Source organism: Pundamilia nyererei, unplaced genomic scaffold, assembly GCF_000239375.1.
Source record: "Pundamilia nyererei isolate P.nyererei 1_Seehausen unplaced genomic scaffold, PunNye1.0 scaffold00065, whole genome shotgun sequence".
NCBI lineage: Eukaryota > Metazoa > Chordata > Actinopteri > Cichliformes > Cichlidae > Pundamilia > Pundamilia nyererei.
The window spans coordinates 1,013,196-1,040,200 of record NW_005187466.1 but is presented as its reverse complement, the minus strand read 5'-3'; the positions used below and the strand labels follow the sequence as shown (position 1 = coordinate 1,040,200).

Sequence of the window (27,005 nt, the reverse complement as noted above, 5' to 3'; positions counted from 1 at the left end):
AGAATAAAGGGGGTTAGGGTTAGGTCAATATGTACTGTTAGAAACTGTTATTTTACTATATGGAAATTAATCTTATTATTTATTAACTAGTGATTACAAATGCAAATTGTTAAAAGTAAATGAAGGGGGGGAGTAATTCTTGCAACTAGTGCTCATCAGTAAAACCTACTTTTGCCAAGTAATCAGCCAGGCGGTCGTTGAGGTCCTGCATGGTTGCCTTCCCATCTCCGACTACAGAAGTCTCTCCATACGAGCCCACGGACCCTAAAGAGAAGACAGAGTTGGACCTTGAGATGCGGGTCCCATAACCTCCAGCTCCGCCATGCACACTGGGTGTGTAGCCAACAGAGGACGTGCTACTCTGCTTCCATCCGCCCAGGCTGCTGGAACTGTAGGTTCTCTGCTTAACGCTGTAGCTGCTGTGCTGGGTCAAAGAGGCTGCCATGGTGACAGGAGGTTGTCGTGATGCGAGGCTGATGGTGAGCACAGAAGGAATGTCTCCGAGGTGTGATCCTGCAAGACACAGCAGGGTATTTTATAGGGTTCTTAGTGAGGGGGGCAGTCTCAAATGCCATGCAACAACAACAGCGTGGTATGCAGATAATAGTTTTTGTTGTCTTTGTTTTTGTTTCCATCGATTGGGTGTGTAAGTCTTCATTAGACAAACTTTGATGAAAGACAAGTGGAACATCTAGTCAGACAGCTTAACTGATAACTATGCTGAAATCCAGCCAAAACCTAAGATGTGGCTAATTATTTCTTCTTAACTCATTACACTTCCTACTCGTTACTTTGTGGGGCACAGATGAATGCTAAGATGATTTTAAGTGAGTTACCCAAAAGAAGCTGAAAAGACAACAAACAAGAGTAAAATATTTATATAAAAATGGGGGGAGAAGGTATTTGGATTGGTATGATCAGTTTCTTTTTTTTTAAATTAATTTCACTGCATTTGATAGTTAAGTTTTTTTTTCTCTAAAATGCAAGTCAGCAGGTGCATCATGGCAGGTAGCGTGATCAACTTTTTCATGTTCACCCTGACTGAGAAGGTAAGTTTAACAAAAAGATCACTATCACAACCATATGAGCAGTAATTATGCCTAAGCCAGTGGTATTTGTTAAGCCTTTCTGGGGGTGTAAGACAGCTTCATCTGCACATACCAAACAATGAGTGGTATGTTGGTAACAGTTTTAATACAAACAATTTGCAAAACCAACAAATACGCTCTGTAAAAAACCCAAGAGCTACATCTCAGAGTCTACAGGCCTCAGTTACCTTGAGAAACACTGATGAAAAAGATTAGACAGCACAGTGGAAAGCCTCTTCTCTTTAAAAAGAGCATGGCAGAATAGTTTGGCAATGCAAATCTGCCTCTGAACAAAGCACAAGATTTGTGTAACAATGTACTTTGGACAGACAAGATCAGCGTGGAGATGTCTAAGCATAATGCACGCAATATCAGTACAAACAGCTCATACCAGCTGTCAGGCACAGTGATGCATATCTCAGGGTTTGGGCTTATTTTGCAGTCACAGGACCTGGGCACCCAAATTCCAGACCTTTACCTGACTGAGATGCCAGGAAAGGACCTTAACAGAGCTGTACAAAAGTGTAAGTCAGCAAATCTGAATAAACTGTGTGTGTGTGTGTGTGTGTGTGTGTGTGTGTGTGTGTGTGTGTGTGTGTGTGTGTGTGTGTGTGTGTGTGTATTCTAATATAGTATCTTTAAAATAATAAGTAAACAGCAGAGCTCTGTAATCTGTGTCTGTGTTCTTGTATTATGTTATTAGTCTCTTCTTATCTCAAACTGCACCGGACAAAGACACTTGTGGACAAAATGAAAAGTATTATATGCACGAGGTTTTACATGCACTCATGTGAAAGAAAAAGGATTTAACTATTAGAAACTGGTTCCTCTGCTCAACCACAATTTTGTTTGAGAGGCTAAAGCTATTTTTGTCTGTGAATGGAAAGAAGCAGACAACAACATTAATAGCTGTTGGCACCATAAATGATTTTAAATATACACCCGTCCAAATAGAGCTGTGAACTCTGTTCCAGACCACCACCCCCACCCAAACATACCAAAACAAGACGCTGTCACACCTTTTTCTCTGGAAGCTCAGGTAACATGTGGTCAGAGTAAACCTTTCTGAAGTGACTAACAAGAATCTGAAAATCATTTTAACCTTTGTGGAACACACCCATACTGCTGACATGCATGACTGAGTACACTGTAGTATTTTACATGGCACTATTCAGTGGAACCGACCTTTACATGTATACAGATTTCAGACCTAAATGCCAAATAAGCTTTACCATATTGTTAAAGAGCCTTTAATCAGCCCTCACCACGATTTGTCTTTAAACTTCAACCTTTCTTCAAAACAGTCCTGTTTGGTATTCTTTATTGTGGATTTTACAAAAAAAATTTTTATGGAATATCAGCAAAATTATTCCTTAAACTGCGAGGTCCGATTCTGGGATATATTTGGAATTTCAAAGAGAAAGTTTTATCGGGAAGTTTGGCATTGGAAACACTACTCATGTGTAATGTAAACGTCTTATCATAACCTTTCACCAGCATGACGGAATTTGAAGACACGTACCTGAGACGAGACAAGAGAAAATCAGTGACAGTGACTAAAACCTGCACCAAACATCCGATGCAGCCTCGAGCTAACAGTGTGTGTGGGTATGAATCTGAACTAAATAACAAGTGAAAGGAGCAGTTTGTCAAGAGCAGGTGGTGTCTGTGGACATTATCAGATTTTACTGATGGGTGTGTGTCCCTTTAGTCTGCAGATAACAAAAATGAAATATTTAGACCAGTAATAATCTGTCTAGCAGTGTATTAGAAGATATTAGACTGAGGTTGGATAAAGGTCACATATGCCTTTCTATCAACTTGCAGGCTCGTGTTCTGTATGTATTACAAATTAGTTCTAATACCCTGAGGCAGTTTGTAGATTCATACATTGAAGTACATTTGCTGCTCTCCATTGTGCTGTTATCACTTTTATTGTATAAATCAAAGTAGCGGACAGTCATTCACAGCGGACAGACCACACTTTCACTGCCTGGAAGAAAAATATATGAAGGCTGAGTTTCTACAAGCAGTTGAACATCACACATTATCAGGGGACGCTGGATTCAGAGTAACTGGGACACTTGAAAAAAAATCTATACAGTACTGTATGTAAACAGAGCTAATGTTATCCAAGCAAGTATGACTTTTGCTAAAAGGGTGGTGTGTACGTCATGTGGAAAGTACAGGCTGCAGCATGACAGTAATAAATTATGCACATTTTATATTTGATGTATCACCGTTTAACTTCGCTTTTTAAACATATGTCAAGAAAACGTTTCACAGAAATGTTTACAGCCTGAACATTATGAAGGACATCTGTGTAACGTCTATGTAACTTTCTACTTTTTTTTCTTTAAAGCTGCAGGTAAATACATTCAATCCAAGTATGAATGAATGTGATGTGTTTTGTTTTATAATTGGGGGTAATTTCAATGATGATTCTGATTCATTAAGTGATTTTAGGTATCTTGTTTTCACTTGCTTTACTTTCACTTACATAGTTCATGCTAATATAAATAAATAGCTGTGAATGTGATTGCGAATGGTTGTCTGTCTCTATGTCTTAGCCCTGCGTCAGGCTGATGACTCGTTCAGGGTGTATCGTGACTCTTGACTCCATGGTAGCTGGAATAGGCTCCAGCCCCTCAGCGATTTTTTTAATGATAAATGGAAGAGAATGGATGAAAATATATAAAAAATATGAGGAGTAGCAATGTAAACAACATATAATGTGCAAATTGAAAGACTTGTATAGTATTCTCAATAAATACTACCAGTTAAAAAAAAACTGAAAGAAATGGGACGTTGTTTAAATGTACGTTTCTGTACAGGTACAGGAAACCTGTGTTTCCTCCTCCCTAAAGTTGACTTTTTAACAGTGTCTTTATTGCTACATCAGATTTGTATTGTTTTAAATGGTTTCTAAGGAAATATTGGATTTTCAGTGTAAACACATCGAGTTGTTTTATTGTTATTGCAGTGCAAAAAAGGTCTTAAGTGACAAATATAATGATGTGTTTCTCCATGTAAACTTGCATAATTTCCTTTGCGCACATCCTTTTTCCAATGTATCCATCTCTTAATCAAACGCTCTGTGGTGAACACCATTATCAGTATTTGATTGAAAGCCATTATGTTGACACCAAACTTGGGTATAAAAGAGACAGCCTGCTGGGAATCAGCAGTTGTGCACTGGAGACATCACGCTCATCACACTTTGTTGTGTACATATCTCATCCTATCTTCACAGGTACAGTAAGTTTGCCATTTTTGATACCTAATTTTTTTTAGAATACATCTCATGTTTACTCAAATGTTTCTTTCTTACTGCGCAGAGAGAATGTCAGGGAAAGTTTTCGTGGTATTTGCACTGCTGGTTGCTCTGCTTGTGTCTGGAGCAGCTTCCCCAACTGAAACCGGAGAGACTGAGGAGACAAATGTTCTCAAGCAGCTTCTAGCTAAACATGAGATGGCAAAAGACTCGGCTGGAAGACAGAGGCAAGCACCCCGCACTCACTCTGCACGGGTGGAACGACGGGCGCACCTTTCAGTTGATGAGCGCGAGATAATGACCAAACAAATAATGCAAGCAATTTCAGGTATGCTGCAGACTTGGGTGGGAAAGCTCTGTGATTGTCATCTTGTTTCACTTCAGCTAATTAGAGCAATGTGTGAATAGGCGGAGGTCCAAGACAATGCTCAGATTTGCATACTGAACCCTTTTGTTTGTGGTTCATGTACTGTAGGAATGGTTTGTTCACAGAGCTGATGAACTCCGAGTGCATGACGGATCGGGACTACCAGGGCTGGGTGGATTTTGGCCGCCGGGACACAGAATGAGGCACATCACCACAGCTGGAGAGCTGGTGCACTGCTTTTTTGTTCAGATTTTATAAAAAAAGTGGACGTTTACTTCCCATGCAACTTTCGAAATAAACAGTTTTGCAGATTTATTGCACTTGTTTTTATTCCATATCTTTGGTGATGAGTGGACGAAGAGTCAAAAGTGAACTTGGTGGAAATGAAAACATTTATTCACAGGTGGTACAGTTTACGCACACACTGACATGTAGAGTTACAGCAAACAACAGCGCACAGAAACAGTCGTTTGGTTAATTTAAGTAGAAACACAAATCTCTGTTTATGAATTCTTCCCTTTTAAATCCACATTATCCTGTGGCTTTTTCGCCAGAGCTGATTGATCAATCAGAGTGATGCTGTTTAAATTATCATGATAACTCTTGTACTTATTACATATTACTTATTGCGCCTACTGTCACAGATATCACTCTGAAATGCCCAGCGTGATTTCGGTTAAATTTAAATCCCAGTGGTTTAAAAATTCCCGATGACATGATTTATACAGCAGATTTCTACAAACAAAACTTTGAGTCACTGGAGTCAACATGTTGCTTCACCGTCTTCCATGCAGCATGCAAATCCGATTTGGTTGTGGTGAGGTTTGGCTCAGAATAAAGTCCATAAAGGCGTAACTTTAAACAGCTTAGAGGTGAAATGGAAGTGTGCATGTGAGAGCAAGTAATGGATTGCAAGGCAGACTGCTTAATATTATTAACATTACTCAGTTCAGTCACTGGATCGTCAGGCTTCTTCTCAGTGCTTCTTTCTAAGAATAGTTTGACAAACTTATATACTATATACTTTTGTCAACATAGCAGCGAATAAGCAGGAAGACCAGACTGCATTTTAGTGCATTTTCAGGGACAGCATTGGTTTGTTTGTGGTTTCTCTACTCTCAGTAATTTACAGCACATTGTCTTTTTTCATTTCCCTAAATGACAGTTATTATTTACACATAGCTCATGTTTCTCTTTGGAAACTAATAAAATGACGAGTGAGGAGGTTTTTTTAAAACCAGTGATTGCGGGTGGGGCAAATTGTAAAAGGAAAGTCAAAACACAAAAGTATAAAATATTTCTTTTCTTCATCATTTTCCTTTTTGCGTAAAAAGAAGCAAAGTGTGAATCAAACACAGCAGTGATCAGGTGGTTTTCCTGAGATGAAAATGTCCCACATGTAAAGAATAATTTACCGTGCACAAGTTCATAGAAAAACATTGTACTGCACACTACCAATAACTGAAAGTATGGCTCTAACACATTCTGTGGCTTTTCTTTTCAAGACACGGGTGCTGTGGTGGGCACTGAAGTGCACAGTAGGAATCGCATGGCTTTATGCAAAGTCACTATGGTGAATGAGAGAGGAGTGTGGAGGTGAATGCATCACACTTTCGGAGGAGGTCTGACTGCTTCCCTGTCTTTGTCACTGGGGCCCCTCATCCCCCAGGCTGCCACTCTGTGCAACCCAAGACTCTGAAGCTTCTCCACCAAGTTCCAGCTAAAAATGTTCCTTCGTCCTTCTTTGTGTGAGAAAAAGTCTCCTCTTTTGTCTGATACTGTAGAAAATGAAGGTTTTCCAGTGCGGCTGTAGTGCAGGTTGTGGTGGGGATGACGGGAGGCTGAGATGCCGCGCTCTTGCAGCAGTTGCAGGAGTCCCAGTGATGAAGTGCTAAGCTCTGTGGTGGCTGTCTGGCCTCCCTGGCCAAAGTCCTGCTGCAAGGCTGGTGAAGTGCTCACGTGCTCACGGTCCCGAGAAGGTGGCAGGCCGAAAGAGTGAAGGCTATTAAAAAAAAAAGAAACAAACAAAAAATTAAAACTAAATGACATAACATCTCCTCTACAAGCACATGCATATTCATATAAACCGACTGGGAAAAAAAGACGATGTGAGACGTTTTGGTTAGTTTAGCACATCAACACTAAAAAGTGGAGAAACATGATGTTAATATCCCAGTGATGAGGAAAACAGATCTGGTGTGGAAGAAAGTGGACGAGATGGTAAAAAATATATATATAATAAAAAACTCAAAAACAAGTAATAGCAGATGTTACAACGGTAGGCACAGCGTTAGTAGAAGATAACATGCATAATGGAAGTAGGACTCATGGCGCATCAAGTAACATTTACAGACCTCCCACTACATCCTACTTAGCATCTAAAAGCAGTGAACCAACTTTTTAAATTGTTTTACCGTGGAAGGCAATGCAGTACATTAGATTTAGGTAGATCTATGTTTTATAAATATATTAAAATGTTTACACAGTAAACTCCTTTCTAGACTTATTGATCACTCATTTCATGCACAGAGTGAGGACTGGAAGTGCTGGAGATCATGCCTCTGTCGTTAATATTACTGACACTAATCAAGCATTCAGAGTGCATTTATAACACCAGGCTCTTACTTTTCCCTGGTGGCTCCTTCTAGAGTTGGAGAAAGAGCCTTGACAGACGTTTTCTACCATTGAGAGGGTAAAGAATGGAAGTTAGGAAAGACAGAGCAACTGCAATCTGTAATATCTATACCTGTTTAGAGTGGACCTATTGTGCTCATTTTCAGCTCCACAATTTTATTCTTGGAGTCTAAGTTAGTAGCCTTAGAGCCTTGGGGAAGTAATTCATTCAAGTCATCTTCTGTATAAAATGAACCGTTTTAGTGTTGGTGCCTTTAAAGCCACCTTTCCTATAAGACAGCTTCTGATTGGCTGTCCCTTGCAAACAGAATACTTAAAAAGCAGTTTGTGGCTAAGAGCTATGTGCCTGGGATGGCCATAGTGTTCTTCATAAAGCGCATACACAGTGACCTCATTATGTCAAACTTTGCCCATATTTAGTATCGCTGCACACAATTTCACAAAATAAAGAAAACAAACAATTTAGGCCCGCTTTAATGAAACTGACACTGGGAAAAAAAAGTTTGGGTTAGTAAATCTAGTTTAAAAGGTTAATAAAAAATCCAACTAACACTGCCTAAAGAGTATTTACCTTGGCCAGAGCTGTGAAAAAACACAATGAGCAAAGACGAAATAACCCCAAAACAGTATGTTCTTACCTAGTGGAGAAGGAGGGGATGATTAGGGAGGGTTGGAGGACTTGGCAGGTGGTGATGGGATGTGTGGGAGGGGTCTGAGGGAGGTTGGGACCCGATGAAGAGACTGTGAGGTCATGGAGGGGAAAAAGGTAGGTTAAACTACACATGTGGGAAAGGACACACATCTAAAGAGTCACTAAAAGACTGAATGAAGATGAACCCTGCACTAATTTTGCAAGGAATGGGAGCTATCCTCTATAATGAGAAGATATGCACTTCAGTAAATATGTCATCTGGAATTGAGTAGAAATGAGACAACTAGTTGACTCGTGTGTGTAGTGTGCCAATGTGTCGTACCCATGCCGTGAGCTCCGGAGAGGTGTGACAGGTCTGGCTCATCCTCCTCCAGGTCGTTCAAGCTGTAGACGTGCTGTATGTCAACTTCGAGCTCCCTGAAGTCTTTAGTTAGGACTCCCGGGCGTGGATGCAGGATACCTCCCAGGTTTGGTTTGGCCAGCTGCTGCCACTGGTGCAGAGTCACTGAGCCTGAAGAGTAGAGATTCAGAAGGTGTTGCCACTGAAGTGTGTGGTAATACAATACAGATGCATTACAAATACTGCTCTCTGAGCAGGGCAGCTTTTCATCCGTGGGATTTACTACAGAGGCTAAGGTGAAGAAGCTCGTCATTTTCTGTCTTGTTTTACTTTCTTATGCTTCATCAAGACTGCACAAATGCTGAAGCAGGTTTGAAGACATGATTAGAGAAACATAAAGCTAAAAATTTTACCTTCCAGAGGTTTGACAATCTGCAGACGGTCAGGTAGGTAGGACCTGGATCCTCCCGAGGAGCCACAGGAGTGTCGGGAGCTACCGTTGGAGTAGTTGGTGCCTGTTGAAGCAGCTGGGCTGGAGGCCAAGCTGTAATTTGGCGTCAGGAAGCCACTAGAACCCTCGCCTTCCTCACTGTCTGCTGCCAAGGCACGGAGTTTACGTTCGCGTTCCACATCGAAGAAAGGTCGGTCAGAAGAGTGGTTCTGCTGGCGGACTGAGAGTCTGCACAAGGCAGTTTCGAGATCCTGGCCTCCTGGTGTGCCTGGTTGACCTAAACGTTTTGGCCCACTAACGCTAAAAAGGAAAAATTAACAACATTATTTTAAAGTCAACATCCTACAGCTTCAAACTGTATCCCAAAATGTAAAATCTGTGTCGAATCTTTAGGCATTACTGTGGCATCTGATGTGCAGTCTTACCTGCTGTCTTCCTTCTGAGCATGATTGGAGCTCGGCTTGTCTTCCAAGTTCAGGCTGGCATTATCGGAGCCATAGTAGCTGGTCCGAGGGGTGCTGTTAGAGCTGGAAGGTGTGGACACCGGGCTGGAGCCTGGCACACCTGGTGAGTGGCATTGAGACCGCTGCCTTACAGCCTTGTTCACCACTTTCACGGTTTCAAAAACACGCCAGGGGTGGTTCCTGCCAGAGGAAACAGCAAAAGTAATGACATGAGTGTCTCTCTTACACATTCACACTCCTCCAAAAAAATATTCAGAATTGAAACTCATCAAAATTTTACACAAGCTACAGGAGGGTAATTGTATAATTGCCATTCATTTAGAAGCAACAAAGAAAACCCTTCAAACTTGAACTTAAAAGATTCTCCTCTGTTTGGAGACTCTTTTAACAAAAGAAACTACCAGTTAACAGTACCAGTATGGTACTGTTAAGGGGTCAGTGTTGGGATATACCAAGGTGTCATGCTGTGTCAGTTAAAACTTAGCTGTAACAGTTTTAAGTGTAACCTACAATACTTTTAGACTAAGTCTATTAGCTTAACAGGCCTGCTGGCAAAGTGAATGCCTCGCGCTATGGATCTTAGGCTGATGCAAAGAGTGAGGCAAGTCTGAGATTCTGTTTTTTCAAATAAAATGCGTTATTATATATCAGTGACGTATCTTTCAAATAGTATATGACATATTATTATATGCTGTTATAAGTTGAATAAATAAATGGTCAAATTTGTAATTGATTTTCACTTCAGTTTGCATTTCAAATTCTGGTTCGCTTTGTTTAACATTTTGGTTGATGATGTTCTTGTTCTTTGTAGTATATTGTCTCCTAAAACAAAAAAATTACCCAAATACGGGAAATGCATCCATACAAGAAATTAAATCAACAAACTACAGATTGCTTTGAATGCTGTGAACAAAAGCTCTCTGAGCACAGTTAAAATTGTAGAAATTTAATCTAAAAAATTACCACAACAACACATAAACATGTAACATACTAAACCTTACTAGTAATTATTTTCAAACATGCATCAACTCAGTCAGTACTATTGTACCTGCTGTTTTTTTTTCTTCTGTAAGGACTGTGTCTAATAAAAGCTGAGCTGCTATAAAAGTAAAAGCCACTTGACGAAGGCATTTGAGTTTAAGGTGTGATAGGGCAGGGAGTGGAACTACCACAGAATTTAAGTACTTAAGGTATAAAGGTGGTTTCCCAGAGCTGAACTTGTTTAACCTTAGTTATCTCTGTAGTTCTAGAAAATAATTCTTATGAAAACAGGAACATGAAACTACAACTGCTACTCAATATTCACGGTACAATCTGGTCAATTTAGACCAGACAAAGTGGATAAGGATTTTTTAAAATGTGCATATAAGCCAAACAGACGCAGGTTACAGACTCACTTGTACTCTGAGGGAGCTGGGGTGTCTAGGCCTTTGCGGAAAGTGCCTTCAATCTCTGCTGCCAGTGAGTCCATGGGGAGGACTGAGGCCAATGAAGTGTACCGCTGCACGGTGCTATTCGGCAGGCTCTTGTTTCGAAGATTTTTAATGTCCTCTCGGGCTTCGTGGAGCATGTCCTTACACTCTGAGTACTTGTCCTGCAAGTCCTTGAGCTAGAGACAGGGGGTGACAAATCAGTCAAACTGTAGATCAAGGGGGGGGAAAGTGTCATGCCACTGACAAAATACACAGGAGCAGCTGAATATATAATGCTATGATAAGCTTCTACACATACACATTTGATAATAAATCACCAAGCGGTGCTGGAATCAGCATATTTATCTAAAGCCAAAAATGGGTTTCTGTAAACACCTCAAACTCTACATCTGTGTCTATATTATGAGAGCTTTTCAGCCACACACAAAGACAAATCAAAACTGAGCTCATGTAATCATCTTAATCCAACACCAAAAATGCCGTTGAAGTCACAGAGATTACAAAGCGAGTATCTTACCTCAGATTTCAGTTTTTGCTGGCTCTCACGGGAGGCATTCAGCTGGTGGTTTAACTCCTCGTTCTCATGGGTGAGCTAGACGGAAAGAGAACAGAATTTTAAAAGTTTTAACACAATTATTTAATATAATCCATAACAAAAGCTGTGCACATGTGTGAGCCTCTCACCCCTTTGCAGCGTGCCTGCAGGTCAACGATCTGAGCGAGCAGCGAGCTGATTTCCTCCTGCTGCCTGAGACAATCCTCTACTTTCCGCGCTAGCTCTTCCGACAAGTCAACCACCTGCTTATTGGCAGATGCTGAAACACACAAGTCCCATAAATTTCCTTGTGCCTGACTTATAATTCTCATTTTCATTGACTGAAGCAAGACTGTGGCACTTACAGAGCTCATCCACACACACCATCATCAGCTCCTGTTCTTGCTCCTCGTAGATTGATGTCTCCGTTGAGAGCTCAGTAGCCTGCAGAAAAAATTATTAATAATCAATTATCATATGTGATGCTGAACAGCAGTCTTGAAAACTGTGTGCAATGAGCAAAGACGCACTGCATACTGTACTATTTCTTTTCAAATAAGTGAATAAATAAACACATAACAAACAGGAATATCTCTTTAATTTCAAAGTTGGTGCATACCTCTAATCTGAGCTTGCGGTTCTCCTCCTCTAAACCTTTCAGTTTCTGCTGTAGGAAGTCATAGTGGATGAAGTTGGTGAGTGAACTTGATGATTCATTCCTTTTCATTCTAAAGAAAGAAAGAAATGCACTTATATTAAATAAAATCCAAATTTTTATAAGAAAAGCGATGAAAATGTTGATGTTGTGCGCTCTGCTGGGAAGGTGATTGGCTGCAGACTTCCATCTCTGCAGGACCTGTACACCTCCAGGACACTGGGGCGTGCAGCTCGGATCATAGCTGACCCTTCTCACCCTGGACACAGTCTGTTTGACCTGCTCTCCTCAGGCAGGAGGTTCTGGTCCTTTCGCACCAGAACCTCTCATGACCAAACCACATGACTGTTCCCACCACTAACACATGACCCTACACTGTGCTCACTGCATCATTCCATGTTTGCACTGATCACCACCTGCATTCATGCATATATCTATCTACTTAGCACTTTTCATTTTTATTTTTATGTTTATTTAAGCATTATCTGACAGTATGTTTGCACTAAGTACTGCAGCAATTTCCTAATGTTGTAAACCTGCTCAACATTTGGCAATAAAACCCTTTCTGATTCTGATTCTGATTCTGAAAAAGAATGATCAAGTGCTAAGCCCTGTATAAATAGGCTATTTTATAATATAATTAACACTCAAAATAATTAGCATGGATCACTGCGATGAATCTAAGTTAACAGAGTCTAATAATGTGTAATAGGAATGATTAACTGCTGATGGGGAGGGTTTTACTAGCTGAAGACATTGAGAGGATCAGTGTTCTGACGTCTGTTTACTTATGTATAAGCCCAAGGTAGTAACCAACAGTGTAAACACAATCCTTCATAGCGGACATTCACCATCATAAACACTGAGGAACATTTTGGTACCACTACAGCATGAAGTCCACTGAAACTACTTTGTGATAACATCTTGAAGCATAGTTAGTTTTTTTTTTAAAGAGTATAGGATGCATTGCACCTCTGTTACAGATTTTTAGACAAATACAATTTTAGTCAGAAAAAAGCTACATATGTTAAAGTAAGACTTATACACAATATGCAAAACAAGTTGCCAGCAGCTCGTCATCATTCAACCCTGTGCGTTACACCATATGTGCATATTTGTGTACTCACGGTGACTGCGACTGAGCGTTTTCAATCTCCTCAGTGCTCGCATAGAACTGAAGGAGGTCATCTCGCATCGAGAGCTCATGGCGCAGTTGAGCAATCTAGGAAAACAAGTCACGATCACTTAAGCACAGCAGAGTGTGGCACAACAAAGATGAAATATTTCCATCTCGCTATACAGGTGTGTATCAGGAGCCTTTCTTTTTACCTCCTCCTTTGCAATTTCAAGCTGTTCATCCAGCATTTCATTACGTGCCGTTAGTTCTTGGTTTTGCTTCAGGAGGGACTGGCCAATCCGTGCTGCCAATTCCAGATCACGCTCTTTCTGCAAAGTCATAATCAAACATATAAATTAATAAATACGTTGAGATATGTTTAAGGTTTTAAATGATTTGATTACACTGTACTAATTTAAACCGTAATTATGTAAGACCAAAATGTTAGTAGATAGCACTGAGAGGGGTGACAAAAATATGCAGAAAACTGTGGCAAACAGTGATGATCTGTGAGGCAGATAAGTCTAATCCTCTTAAATTCCATTCATCTGCTGTGTGTCTCTGTCTTACCTCCTCCAGCAGGTGGGTGACCGCCTTGATATCATGATATGTCTTGGTGACCTGGCCAACTCTGTCTGAGGACAGCACTGTGGGAGGAGTGAGAGATGGATTTAATGAATGAAGGAAAAGACATAACTGTAGATGGTAATGGAAGAGAACAGCAAGAAGTCAGCCGTGCTTACAGTAGGATGGTGTAAGGCTAACTAGACAACTAGATTGCTTTTGTCACTTTGATCTCTTCCTGTTTCTATTTTACAAATACCTTTAATAGGTTACATGATATTACGGTGTAAAGACTTTCCTGATATTTCTTGTCCATTACTGTAACATCTCTTTTTTTCTATTCAAAGCTGCTTTGCTTGGTTGCATTTGTCGATGCACTGGTGAACCTGAATTATCAAAAAGATAAAAACAAGATGTCCACTGGAGTGAAGAAAGACCCGCCTACCTGATAAAGTTACATTATTGCTATTTATCATTAACCAGATCTCGAGACACAACAGCTCCACATGGTCAGCCACAAAAGCTCCACATGGTCAGCCACAAACTGATCCTCTTAGCTTGATCCTTTTTAGCCCGGATAAGACGCCACTAAAGACCTCGTTCTCCTGGATGCTAATATAGGTCCATGTACAGGGACTAAACTGACCAGGTATTCACATCAGGAAAGGATAACAGTGGCTGGCTATTGACCTGTAACTGCATCCTGTACAGTGAAGTAGACATATTGTAAACAAGCCAGTTAAAGCTGAAGTGGCGAACAGGATTAATCAGTCATTCGTTTAGGACAGATAAGACAGATTTTACATTAATGGCATTCATGTAATCATCATTTCTAAATTTCAATAGGTTAAATTATTTTTCAGACATTTACTAATAGGTATGAGATCGTGGTTTCACTTTGTTTCTGTCTTTGCAATAATGCCTTTAATTATAGGTACTGTTTAGTGGCATGCCTCATTTGTGTAAAATGCATATATACAGTGTTTTAGAATCTGCTTAAAGATGTGCAGACATTAGCTTGGATTAGCTTACGATTCTGCATGCAACATCTCTAAAGTTGCATAATCTTACTTCAGATGAAAGCTTAGCTAAAGAGATGGGAAGCTGCCTGGCACACAATTAGACTGTCCTGAATTTGGCCTAGAAACACAGTGATTGGATAGCTGTGTCAGTATCTAATCAGCCTAATGGAAGGAACCCAACCTTAGGCTGGACTGTACCGCATTGCTCTGTGTAAGCACACTTTATATTGGCCATAACTTATAGCATGAACCACATCTACAGGATTTATTTTTACTAAGATCAAAGAAAAATTTGGTCACTGTCAAAATATGTGAGATCAGGAACTTAATTATTTTGTTGAAGACTTCTCAGGAGCAGTGGTGGGGATCATGTGTCAAAACCAAAGAGTTGATTCTAGGACACACACAGAGATGACAAATGATGCTTGCCACCCTTTGGATTCAATTTTAATGCTCACTGTTGGCTATGTAACAGGTCAGCTGGCAGGATAATATGTTTCTCTCAAGGACACTGCAGCAAGGCAAAAGCACTTGAATACCCAGCCTCCACTGAATGATAACACTAGCTCTGCACGTCTGCATCATAAAAGTCAGGTCAGAGATACTGTCTAATGTCTCGTATTAAAATCCAATCTCCTTAAAATGTGAGCATAATCAAACAAATGCAAGTGTTACAAAAATCCTGAAATTTAATCTGCTAATGAAAAAATGTCACATGTTCAGCAACATTTCAACAATAGAGATAAGACTTCAAGGTCAATAATAATCCAAACTGGAAACGAAACAGCAAATCGTCACAGTGATGCACGTCTACTTGTGCACTAATGTGATGACCACAATAGAATCTGTAAATTAACAAAGGTTAATCAGATAATAGGTTAACTTCTTTAAATCCTATTGTCCTGAAAGTGTAGTGCTAAGGGGAAAGTCTGCAGCAGGACTACTGGTAGGAACACATTTTCATTTTCACATATCCAAAACAATGACATGTTAAACCAAGAAGAAACACTCTACTTTTTTACATTTTACTGCCTAATCTCAGTGGTTAGTAGAACATTAAACTGAAGTTAGAGTACTGTGTATTATTTACACCCTCTATCCCACTGGCCAAAATACCTAATCTATTTCCTCTTAACCCAGCTGTCACGGCACAGAGCAGATCCAGGTAGAGGTTTTGGGGTCTAGGCTGAGCTAAATCTAGTCAAGTTCAATGGACTGCAAGTCTAATACTGTTCCTTAATGACTTAGGTGCGCTTATGACGTCTGTTAGGCTGAGGGATCAGACGGACATAGATGAGCTCCAGGAATAACATTTACAGTGATCATTGATCTGTATTGTTCTGAAGGTGACCATTTGATAGGATTGGCAGGATAAAATATTTGTCTCACAAGACTTCCTAGTGCAAATCTGTCTGTACATTTTTAGTGCAGTTTAAGCAAGTCAATAACAGTATTAAGGGACAGATCCAAGTTAAAATACATGTCACTAAAAAGAAATATAGGACTTATATTTCTGATTAACATTTGGTTTGCACCGTCATGCACACCCACACAACATACAGCTATAAATGCACACATTAAATAAAAGGCCTGGAACATGTCACACAGTCATTCAGATAAAAACAAGCCTACATAGGCATGCATTTACTTATAAAGTACTAGAGCAGTACCAGATTTTTTTTTGGTATACAAACTGACCTGGAGAAAAAGCAAAAAAAAAAATTATGTTATGTAAAATGTCTCAATTTGGCAAATGTCAGTTTAAATTGGTGCATTTTAATGCACCAGTCACATTTAGGAAAAAGCTCCTGAAATTATAGGATTGGAACTAGAGCAGCAGTACAGTAATGCACCTGTAGTTGTTGTTCCTCAAAAGCACATCTATTAAACAGTAGTCATTCTTAGAAAGAGAAATATGTTTAAATTCTCTAACTTGTCCTGCAAAAACTAAAGCTAATTTTGCTTTTGCTCCCCCCACCCCCCTTTGTTTGTTGCAGGAGGAAGGAAAAAACATATATAGTGTAACGCTGGATCCATACAGTAAAAAGAGAAAACACAAAATGGAATGACCGAGAATTATAATTTGATCGCTTGCATACACAGCTTGGTTGTGCTGCTGCAGCATGCATGGGCATACACACTCACAGGTACTCTGACCTTCACAACACTAAAAGGAAAAACTGAAACTGAATACACTTACAAAACTTTACACCTCTTGATGCTCTAATTTTGAACTAAAGCTTCAAGCAGGGTGTGCAAAGACTCGCTTTTTGTTAAAGGTTAATCTTCATTTGCACAGTGTATCTTCAGTGACACAACTGCACCCTGCAGTATACGCAGCTCACCATTAAGTATTAAAGTGCTTAGATAACGAGGACCATGACAACGCAATGTACTACAGAGTGCACCGGACAAGAATATCTGAGTTGCACTTGAACTTGACCTTTAATATTTTACTTCTATATTCTCTTATTTCTATTTTCTAAGTATGAGCTCTGCAGAAGAAGATCAGCACATCTCACCTTGTGTCACCTCCCTGCAAAGGTTGTCATTGTTGTTGTTGTTATTGTTATTGCTGTTGTGGCATTTGTTCTCCTCTGCTATTTCATCTAAAAGACTGGAATGGCTCCTCTCCTCCTCATCTCCCTCAGATGCTGAGGAGCTCCACACCTCCATGGTGATGGATGAAAAATTGCTCTCTGTATCTCCGTCCATGGGTTAAATCCCTCGTTCTTCTACTCCTGCTGTCTGTCAGCTGTGCTGTGACAAACCATTTGTGTCTCTGGCATGAATCTGCTGCCGTGTGTGTAGGGTAAAGCAATATCAACTAGACTGTGTGAGTGAGTGTATACGCCTCTATTTGCGTGTGCATGAGAATCTGAGCTGCTTGTTGTTAATATATAATCCGTCAGACTGTAAGGGCCATCTGTCGTCATGCCTGCCTCCCTTCACCTGGCCACGTTGGACTACCGGGTAAGAAAAGAGGGGGGAAAAGGAGAAGGGGTAAAGGAGGCATCAAAGTCTAAATGGCAAGCCATAAAATCTGATATTTATTAATTATTGTTAGCAAGAATTAAAAGATATGAGTGACACGAGACTACAAATGACAATAATTCTGGTTGGGGCATTTGGTGCAATTCAAAAGGATGCTGCACAAAGCCCACCCACCCCTGTAAACCGAGCAAGATAGTAGCTTCCATCCATGCCAGTGGCTGGTCTAATTCTCCTCACATACGCAGTACCAGATAGAGGAGGGGGCTCTGCGTAATAGTGGTGCAGGCAGAGTCACACCCACCCCCACAGGGGACTGATGGAGGCAAAAGCCCCTGTTCTTAATTACTGAGTAAGTTTTCACAGATAATAATAAATTGAAGAAGTTTTTTGTTTTTCTCTGTAAAAATATTACAGACACTAAAATAATATAAAAGTCACAAATATTCTACATCTTCATCATATATGTCCAGTCTGTGTATCTTGTGACTTCAGTTGTTGCCCAAGCCAAAGCAGTTTCTTACAATCAAATATTTACCTTCTAATTAATTTTTCACCCACAAACTGACTGTGTGCCTGTCAAATTCTGTAAAAGACATTCATGCATTTGTTATTCCCTGAAGAATGCACGTGAATTACGTGCACGTCCACGGAAGGAATGGTTCAACCATGAGACAAGAGACAACACAACTAAAAGAAAAGCAAATGGTTATAAGGAAGTAATGATGAGTGGACTTCGCCCTTAGTAATAAAAATAAGTGACAAAAGCTTCACTTTCAAGTCACCAGCCAGAAACAAAAGAAAACCTGTAATCTAGCACGTTCATTAAAAAAAAAGAAAATCCTGCAGATATAGTTCTTAAGATCACCTTATAAACTTTGAGTAAGAGCTCAATAACATGAAATAGGACACTTGTGTAACTCATTGTGTGTTTCTTTGCTTACTAAGAGTCAAATGTTACTGATAAAAGTCTGCAAAGTGAGAGCTGATATCATTGATATGAGCTGATATGAGATCATATTCATGCAGGGGAACACCCTGGAAGGTCACTTGCCACCTTGTTTTGCTTCAGGGCATCTACAGAAAAAACGTTGTGCACAGTCATCACGTAGTGCTCGCATCTCTGGTTGTGATAACTTTATGATCCTTTATGGAAAGGTAAAACATGAATCAATATCCAAATATGCTGGAGAACAATGTTTCTAATTGAACCAAAAAATCTCCTTTTACTGCGTGCCTGAGCCGCTTCATGGTTACTTCCCATGCACTCCTTGTTAGGGATCACTGGTTTTGTGAATCATTACTGTTATTTTTGATAGCGCTAAAAAAATTATCTTAATACTTCCTTGACAAACTGGCTATACTACTCATTGTTTGTTCAGTTCATATACGTTTTCACATTAGGTTAAACAATTTCCAATGCTAAACAATTATATTTATTTTCTGACCAGTTACTTACAAGAAAGTCTAATTTTTAGCTCCTATATGTTCCACAATGTTATAAGTTGCTACATTGGTTCTTTAGAGCAAAAACTTAGCAGGTTTTTGGCTCTTTAGCTGTATGCTCAAAGAATGCAGAAAGAGCAAAGTACAACAGTAAAGCTATAGGCTAAAAAACCAAAATAATGAACTGAGTGGGGTCAACATCAGTGATTATATGTGGATTTACCTTACAACATAGAGCACCTTGAGACAACGCCTTTATACATTGTGTATGTGGTTTGATCTACTATCATTACATAAATATTATTGAACAAATTCAACATTCGGTGACACGCCAGATACTCTACACAATGCTAAAATATGCACCAATTTCAACATTAACTGTGATCAATATTTAGAAAGAGATTTAATCTCAATCCTAGAAATGATTGAAAGGTGTTTTTCATTAACTAGCATTATATCAAATGAGCGCAAGACTGCAAACAAAACACCAAGAAAGAGCACAGAGGAGCAGGGTGTGAGCTTAAGTAAAGAACTCAAACAACACCATATGCCACATGCCAAAAAGAGTCACAGCAGCATGGCACAGTCTGCATGGGTCAGGTTAGTCTGTCCTGTTCCGTATAGCAATACGTGGGTTGGCATCACGTAGGTAGAGCCTATTTAACATTACGAGGACACAAACATGCAATCCTATTACTATAAATCAGGGCTATAGGGACAGGAAACCACTCTAACTCCTTTTTTAATTTTTAAAATATAGAAACAAGCAAAAACACAATATAAGGTAATGGGGCAGTTATTTACATATTTAGCTTCATATATAAAATTATTCCTTATGAAAAGAGATCCAACTATAATGACAGAAACATACAATAGTATAATAGTGTATAAATGTATTAACAAAATTATTAATTCAATATTTAATACCTCAAAGAACTACAGAATCCAATTCTAGGATTCTCTCATCAGCTGTATTTTATAATTTGAGAGCAAGTCAACATGTTTCAGGACAATAACAACAGATGCATTGAGTCATGCAGCTACTCTATAGTAGTTCATGATGACTTTGTTTAAAACAGAGGATGTATTAACATCAGTGTTGCAAGTGACTGCCAACATTGACTTTGTAGTGATGTCAGAGTCGCCATTAGGATATGCTGTTTGTGGAGCTGCAGCATAAACTGCTTAGAAGTCATGACTGCTTAATCGGATTAGTGACATTTGACATCTGCGACTCACCTAAATGTGGTGCGTGTGTGCGCGTGGGGGAGGTTAGGTGCACAGCACGACCAGAGAGATGGAAGGTCCTTTTTATTTCTTACCACCAAGTTTAAACATTATGAAAAGGAGCTTCCTGAAATATTTATTCTCCATTTAAAATAATAAAATAAAACATTTAGCATAAATGGAAATGAAAGGTTTAATATTTAATATTCCAAGTTTAATACTCGAAAACTGTAAGTTTGTATGACTAGTTAGTTTATCCAGTCTTTGATCAGAATAAAAACTAAATGCACTATAGCAATGACACATTCACCAAACTTTATAGGCCATAAACACAATAATGCAGCTTACTATTAAAATGTTCATATTCACTCTTGTGAGTACTGTTCCCTTTATATCTTTACAAAGCAAACCGAAACGTGCTTTGTGTGCTGCACAACAGCTAACTAGTCTGTTTTCGATTACTATGTTGACAGGCGCGCCTTCACATTTATTGTCTTTCCTTCAGTACCTTATCGAGTACAAAGCGGCCGTGAGAACATTCTTGGCCAACCATCAAAAGTAACATATTAATGTTCAACGAACCAAACCTAAACTTTACTCGGGCAAAGACTGAGCTCTAAAACAAAAGGCGAAAAATTAACACAATGATTGTTTGATTTTTCTCTTGGGATAATGTCTACATTTTAATTCTTACTTCCCTGTGACAATACGCGTTTTTATTCTTGTGATGTTTTAAAGGTAAAAACAACTATGAGGTGCTGAAGTCAGTACACGTTTACTAAATTAAATAAACTTTTTTTTTCCCCCTATGGCAACAATGAAACATTTTGGTAGATTGAGCCCACTAAAAAGGCAGCAATTCAGGAAAGTGAAAGACTAAACTTTAACACAACTTAAAATATTTTATCATCATGTTTATCTATCGTCTGTAAACACAAGTAGAACTTAATTTTGCATGAATCCATAGATACTACAGTTTCTGTTACAATGGCAAAACCAATTCTGCATAAATATAATTTGATTGACCGCAAACATGCACATTGAATAAAGACTCAGAGCTGGAAAACTGAAAAATGATTGCAACTTCTACAAAAGGTACTTTGAGTCAGGGGGTCATTTTCCATACTTGGATTAACGTTTCAGCTGGATTACAGCTTTGTTCACGATCTGATGTCATCCTGGAATTACCTCTTCTCTGAAACTGTTTGGTTGGTTGTCAAAGTGATATGTCGGTAAGGTCAAACCTACTCGGAAACAAGTTAATTTAACATAAACAGGATTAGATGGCAGCCTTAAACAGATCTCAGTCGAAATATCTACCCGACCATGGATCAAGCATTCTTGTAGAAGGAATACACTGACAGAAGGAAAAACATTTGAAATTGTAATTATACTGTACGACTTTAAATATGCTTGTATTTTTTAAGTGAGAGAGTCACGCTAATTCAACCAGAAGAGACAAACTAGCATAGGGTAACTATTAGCACATCACAAAAGGAGCTTAGCTTGATGACGTTTCTGCTACTGCCACCAAACATTTACGTATTAAATGAACGAATTACACAACAGGGCCTGTGATAATCATAGACTGTATATAAACACAGACTTTAACGTCTGAAGATAGACATCAGTGCACATATATTTAAAGTTGCATTTTTTTCTAACGTCCTGCAGGGGGAGACTGTGGTAGCAAAAAGAGATCTGATTGAACAGAAGTACAAGATAACAACCTGATTGCACAATTCCTTTATCAATTCACAGCATATATAAACAGGAAAAAAAATAAAGTAGTAAAGAAAAATAAGGAAATTTGTGTTTGGTTAATTATTTCTTTGTTGCAAAAATGCTTCTTAGCAATAAATATGTATAATAAAGCTTCCAAACTACTGTTAGAAAGTCTGTTTATTCCCCCTTAAATGTGCCACATCTAATGCATTTGTGGGTTGAGCAGCAGAGATGAGAATGTGGGCTCTGCCCATGGAAATGTTGGCAAATCTTCTCTACCCCAGGTACTCTCTAATCAGACAGACCGCACACAGCCAGTCTCTAATGTCCGCTCCAGAGAGGCCTCCAGAGATGCCAGGAGGCCTGCCATGACTACCCTTCATCAGGCCCATTTGCACTGGTGTCAGCAGCATGTGCGCTAGAACCTGAAAATGTGAAGGAAAGTTATGTTCAGCAATGACTCCAGATTCTGCCAGTGGCAGTTGGATCCTAGGGTCAAAGACATGCTATGCTGATTACGGCGTCAACGGGATATCTATTTTTGTTGGAGGCGGTGTGATGGCGTGGGGCGACATCTCCCTCACTAGAAAAACAAGGCTTGTTTTGGAGTTATCTCAATGCAGAGAGATATCAAGATGAGATTCTGTTACCAGTGGCAATCCCATATCTCCACAGTCTGGAACAGAACTCTGTGCTCCAAGATGAGAATACTCGCCCCCATAGAGCAGGGTTTATTAGAGACTACCTCCAAAATCTGGGAGTGGAGAGGATGGAGTGGCCTGCCTGCAGTCAGGATCTCAACCCTACTGAACACCTGTTGGATCAGCTTGAGCTTGCAAAGACAGCAGACAGCATTCGTTCCAGAATGAATAACACAATCAAACTGGCTGACTTTCAACAAATGCTGGTAGAAGACTGTGACGCTGTCCCACAGCTGTGCGTGACCAGCACGAGGAGGAGGTGTCAAGCTTTTGTGCCTGTGTATGGTTCCTCCACCGTTTGTTAAATTAATAAATTGTCACAATGTCTTGTTTCTTCCTACTTCAATCTTCAAATCCAACAAACAACACCAAACAAAAGCTGTTTGGAATCAGCAGAGAAGATTTGACAAGTTTTTCATGGGAGCAACCCACATGCTCAACTCTGCTGCCCAACCCAAAAATGAATTTCCCTTACAAATGTCTTACCATTTAAGCAGAAAATCAACAGGCTTTCTAATAGTATAGGATTTGTAGCAAAGAAGCATTGTAAAAAAACAGGAAAAAAATCATCCAAACACAAATTTCCTTAATTTTAGTGTGGTATTATTTAGAAAATCCTACATCTTCAATTATCTCAATCACAAGATTTTCAGAAAATCTGACCCCTGCCCTTGACCTTAGAGGGATTCTAAGATTTTTAGTACATGCACCTACGATATCAATCACAAAATCCTCAGTTTCGTCATTCTTGAGTTATCGAATTTACAAAACTTGGGTGTCCACGCTACGCACCACCCGGGGGAGTGGCGACAATACCCATTCAGCCTCTAAGGGCAAAGAGGTAAAAACCCACAGCAAACAAACAATCAATCTTATAATGGATGAAAAAGAAGATAATGTATGTTTTGGAATGACTTAAAGCAGTGGTGTCGAACTCCAGGCCTCAAGGGCCGGTGTCCTGCGGGTTTTAGATATCACCCTGTTTCAACACACTGAATCAAATGATTAGTCCATTACCAGGCTTCTGGAGAACTTTAAGACATGTTGAGGAGGTAATTTACCAATTTAAATCAGCTGCACTGGATCAAGGACACATCTAAAACCTGCAGGACATCGGCCCTCGAGGCCTGGAGTTCGACACCTGTGACTTAAAGTAATAACTTTAATAGAAGAGCTGATGGTTTAACCTGAAGAGAGTTTTCAAACAAAGACATTCCAGAGTATTAATAAACTGAAACTGTTTTGATGTTTAATGCTTTAAAATTCCTTCACTGTGCATGTTTCACAAACAGCTACAGTACAATAAGTTTGTTGCTGCTTTAACAAGAGTTAAAGAAGTCAATAATCCATTTTTATAGCCTTTCTAACAACAACTTTACAGTTCAGTCAGAGCTGAAATGAAACAGTACTCACAGAAGTATTTGAGTGTTTCCTCAATCTGGTCATGTGTGAGTCCCAGTACGACCTCTGGTGGCACCAGAGGGGTGTGCAGCCAGTCGTCGTTGTCATATCCAAACACACTGTCTGCTCGAAGAGTGTAGTTGGGTTGACCCTCTGATAGGAGGCTCACTATCTCAAGCTCCGGCAGATCTGAACAAAGGTCTGAGTGTGGGGATTGTTTGTGTGCACATGTATGTTTTTAATGAAGATTGATGAGTGTATGGATTAATATGAGAGAGAGGAAAAACAAAAAGAAAGTGGACATTAAGACCCAAAACAAAGCCAATGTCACCTGCAAGTGTACACTGCCCTCTACTGACAGATGATTGAATCTGCAATGCAATGCAATCCCTTAATACAGTGGTTCCCAAACCTTTTTTGCTAGGCCCCCCTTTGTTTTACAAGAAAAATGTCTCCCCCCCCACCTCCCGCGCGCACGCACACACACGCACAGTCACATCTCCAACCGCACACACCCATATTTTGCTCCATTGCGGTTTATTTCACACCTCAAATATTTTGTAAACAATTAAGCAAATACAAGTCATTTGCAATAAATTACAGGTAGTAATAAAATAAACTACTAACTCTTTTATGCTACGTCCACAGCTACACGGGTATTTTTGAAAACACAGCTGTTTCGTCCACACGTAAACGGCGTTTCGAATCACCGAAAACTGAGATTTTTCAAAACTCCTGTTTTGCGTTTACGTGTGGACGAGGAATGCAGAGTTCGTCACGCAACGTCAAAGGTATGTGCCTTTTTCACGTCACGCTGTGCGCCACGTTATTGTTTACATGAGATGAATTGCAGAATGGCAGATAGTCAGATTAACAGTATTTTGTCTCTATCTTCAGTCTTTACACTTTGTTTTTTCAACACTGCTATCAATACATTTTTCAAAAAATGCCTCTCTGTGCCTCTCTGTCACACGGACAAACTGTGGGATACTGTTTGTCCGTGATTTAGACCGGGGGAACAAATCGTGGCAGGATCAGCTTGATATTATTTGTATCCCACTGTAACTTTACTGTATAAAGAGCTAACATCTCCAAAATGTCAGGAGTAGTTAGTCATTACAAGAAGTGTTTGTGAACTAAAAATCAAGAATGTGGGATCCTGTTTGTCCGTGATTTGAAGAGCCCAGCGCTGCTCCCGACGCAGGGAAAACCAATTATGCAGGGGAGACCTATCTTGACACTTGTGCAGGTGAAACCAAAGGACAGATGTGCTTCACCATATTTTCTAGTCTTTGGCTTAGAATGAAGTTGGTTTGAACATATTCAGCTATGCTTCATCTCCTGCTTTGCGTTTGTGTGGGCGTCCCGTACTAGCAGTGTCCAAGCGTTTTGGGTTTTTTCCCCTTTTCATACTGCGCCCTCCCTGCAATGGCTCTGCCCCACACTTTGGGAAGCTCTGCCTTAATAGATGCACACTGAGTCAGAATTAACTGAAGAAACATGCAGATCAGCTTAGTTCACTTGTATATTTAGGTGGGGCACTGACTTTCAAACCACCATTAAAAAAAAATAAAGACCTACCAGTTAGAGTTGACACATCATGGCAGGCTCGTTGTCCCAGCTCACTTAAGTACCCCTGTGAGGCAATGTGAAGAGGCTGAGGGTCCACGTCCAGGGACCCCTTAGCCTCCCCCTGCCCCTCATTGAGGGAGAAGGCTGACTGGGTGTCCAGATGGGCCTGTGGGGGCCAGAAGGGAGGAGAAAGAGAAGAACGAGGAGAAGAAGTGAGGGGGGTTGAGACAGGGTGGGACAGCTTGGCTGGGGCTGGGGGGTTCAGGGTGAAGGTCAACTCGGAGCCAGGTGTCCCACTTGGAGACTGAGGCCGCCCGGTTGCTCAGGGGGAAAACACAGGCATCCAGGGCATTGGGCTCTGACTGAGACTGAAGGTAATGACTAGAGAGAGGACAAAGAGGAAGAGAGAGGAGGAAACAAAAGAGAATAGAAACATTAGAAGGTTTCAGAAACCATCTGCAGTTATCTCCATGACAAAAGAAAAACAAAAAAAACAGTTGCAGCTAATGTTGTACACATTAGAACATGCACATATGTATGTACAACAGTGTTAATTTCGCTGACCGCTAATTTTGTCAACAACCTTTTATTTATGACGAAAGTGAGACAATACCTAAAGGTGGGATGAGTTTGGAAGTGATCCAATCAGGAGTAATATCCTTGTGCAGTAACATTATATGTGTGAAAAACTCCGTTTTTCCTGAAGAGCAGTTATATGGATACAAATCACATTTGATCTCAAGGAAACTACAACACTTTGTAAACTGTTTGGAGAAACTCACAACACAACAAATTTTTACAGTTTGTATTTTAGTCACTGGAACAACTTTAAATTTAGTCGCACAAATCCTGTGATATCTAGTCGACTGAAACTAGACTAAAACTAAAAGAATTTAGATACTTAAACTATGACCTAAAGTAAAGAAGTAAAGTAAAGCTAAATATCCATATGCATATATATACATATATATACACACACGTACATTCTGTCTGTAAACACCATAGTTTGAAAAATGTTTAATTAAATCTGATAAAATGTTCTAGGGATGTAGAGTGGTGTCATGTTAACGATTTAATTGGCTCACGTCCACCAAGATCTTCAAGGTCAACTCAGTGATTTATTAGGTGGAAATTGACAAAAAGCCTTATAAGTTATAACTATTATTCTTTTAAGTGTGCTGTGTATTGTCAGCATATAGAAGGTGTATAAATATTTAAAACATCACGACACATTTGGCTTTCGACCCCTCCTTCAATCAATAAAGTAATTTGAAGGTCAAAGTGATAACAATGTTCTATAGAGCTATTTAAAATGACAATAGCTTTTCACACTACCATGTTGGCAC

The 27,005-nt window shown here is 39.7% G+C and overlaps 3 protein-coding genes across 3 annotated transcripts in view; 1 reads left to right on the top strand and 2 right to left on the bottom strand.

The window, feature by feature from the left end:
* LOC102193378 (keratin, type I cytoskeletal 20-like) overlaps positions 1-445 on the bottom strand; it is a 4,169-nt gene extending 3,724 nt beyond the window's left edge. Inside the window, exon 1 of the mRNA XM_013911512.1 lies at positions 170-445. Within this exon, the coding sequence (XP_013766966.1) occupies positions 170-445 (276 nt within the window). The remainder of the gene's footprint in view (positions 1-169) is intronic.
* A 3,986-nt stretch (positions 446-4,431) lies between these two features.
* LOC102193098 (gastrin/cholecystokinin-like peptide) lies at positions 4,432-4,931 on the top strand. The gene is made up of 2 exons (XM_005735869.1): positions 4,432-4,690; positions 4,855-4,931. Exons 1-2 carry the CDS (start codon positions 4,432-4,434, stop codon positions 4,929-4,931), a joined length of 336 nt encoding a protein of 111 aa, XP_005735926.1.
* A 167-nt stretch (positions 4,932-5,098) lies between these two features.
* hap1 (huntingtin associated protein 1) lies at positions 5,099-26,333 on the bottom strand. The gene is made up of 16 exons (XM_013911511.1): positions 26,273-26,333; positions 25,669-25,980; positions 24,100-24,288; positions 13,581-13,657; positions 13,223-13,339; positions 13,021-13,115; positions 11,858-11,966; positions 11,604-11,682; positions 11,388-11,518; positions 11,221-11,295; positions 10,668-10,879; positions 9,232-9,450; positions 8,769-9,106; positions 8,338-8,526; positions 8,002-8,104; positions 5,099-6,731 (listed from the first exon to the last, which is right to left on the bottom strand). The coding sequence occupies exons 1-16, from the start codon at positions 26,331-26,333 to the stop codon at positions 6,335-6,337; spliced, it is 2,703 nt and encodes a 900-aa protein (XP_013766965.1). The 3' UTR covers positions 5,099-6,334.
* Positions 26,334-27,005: the final 672 nt, after the last annotated feature.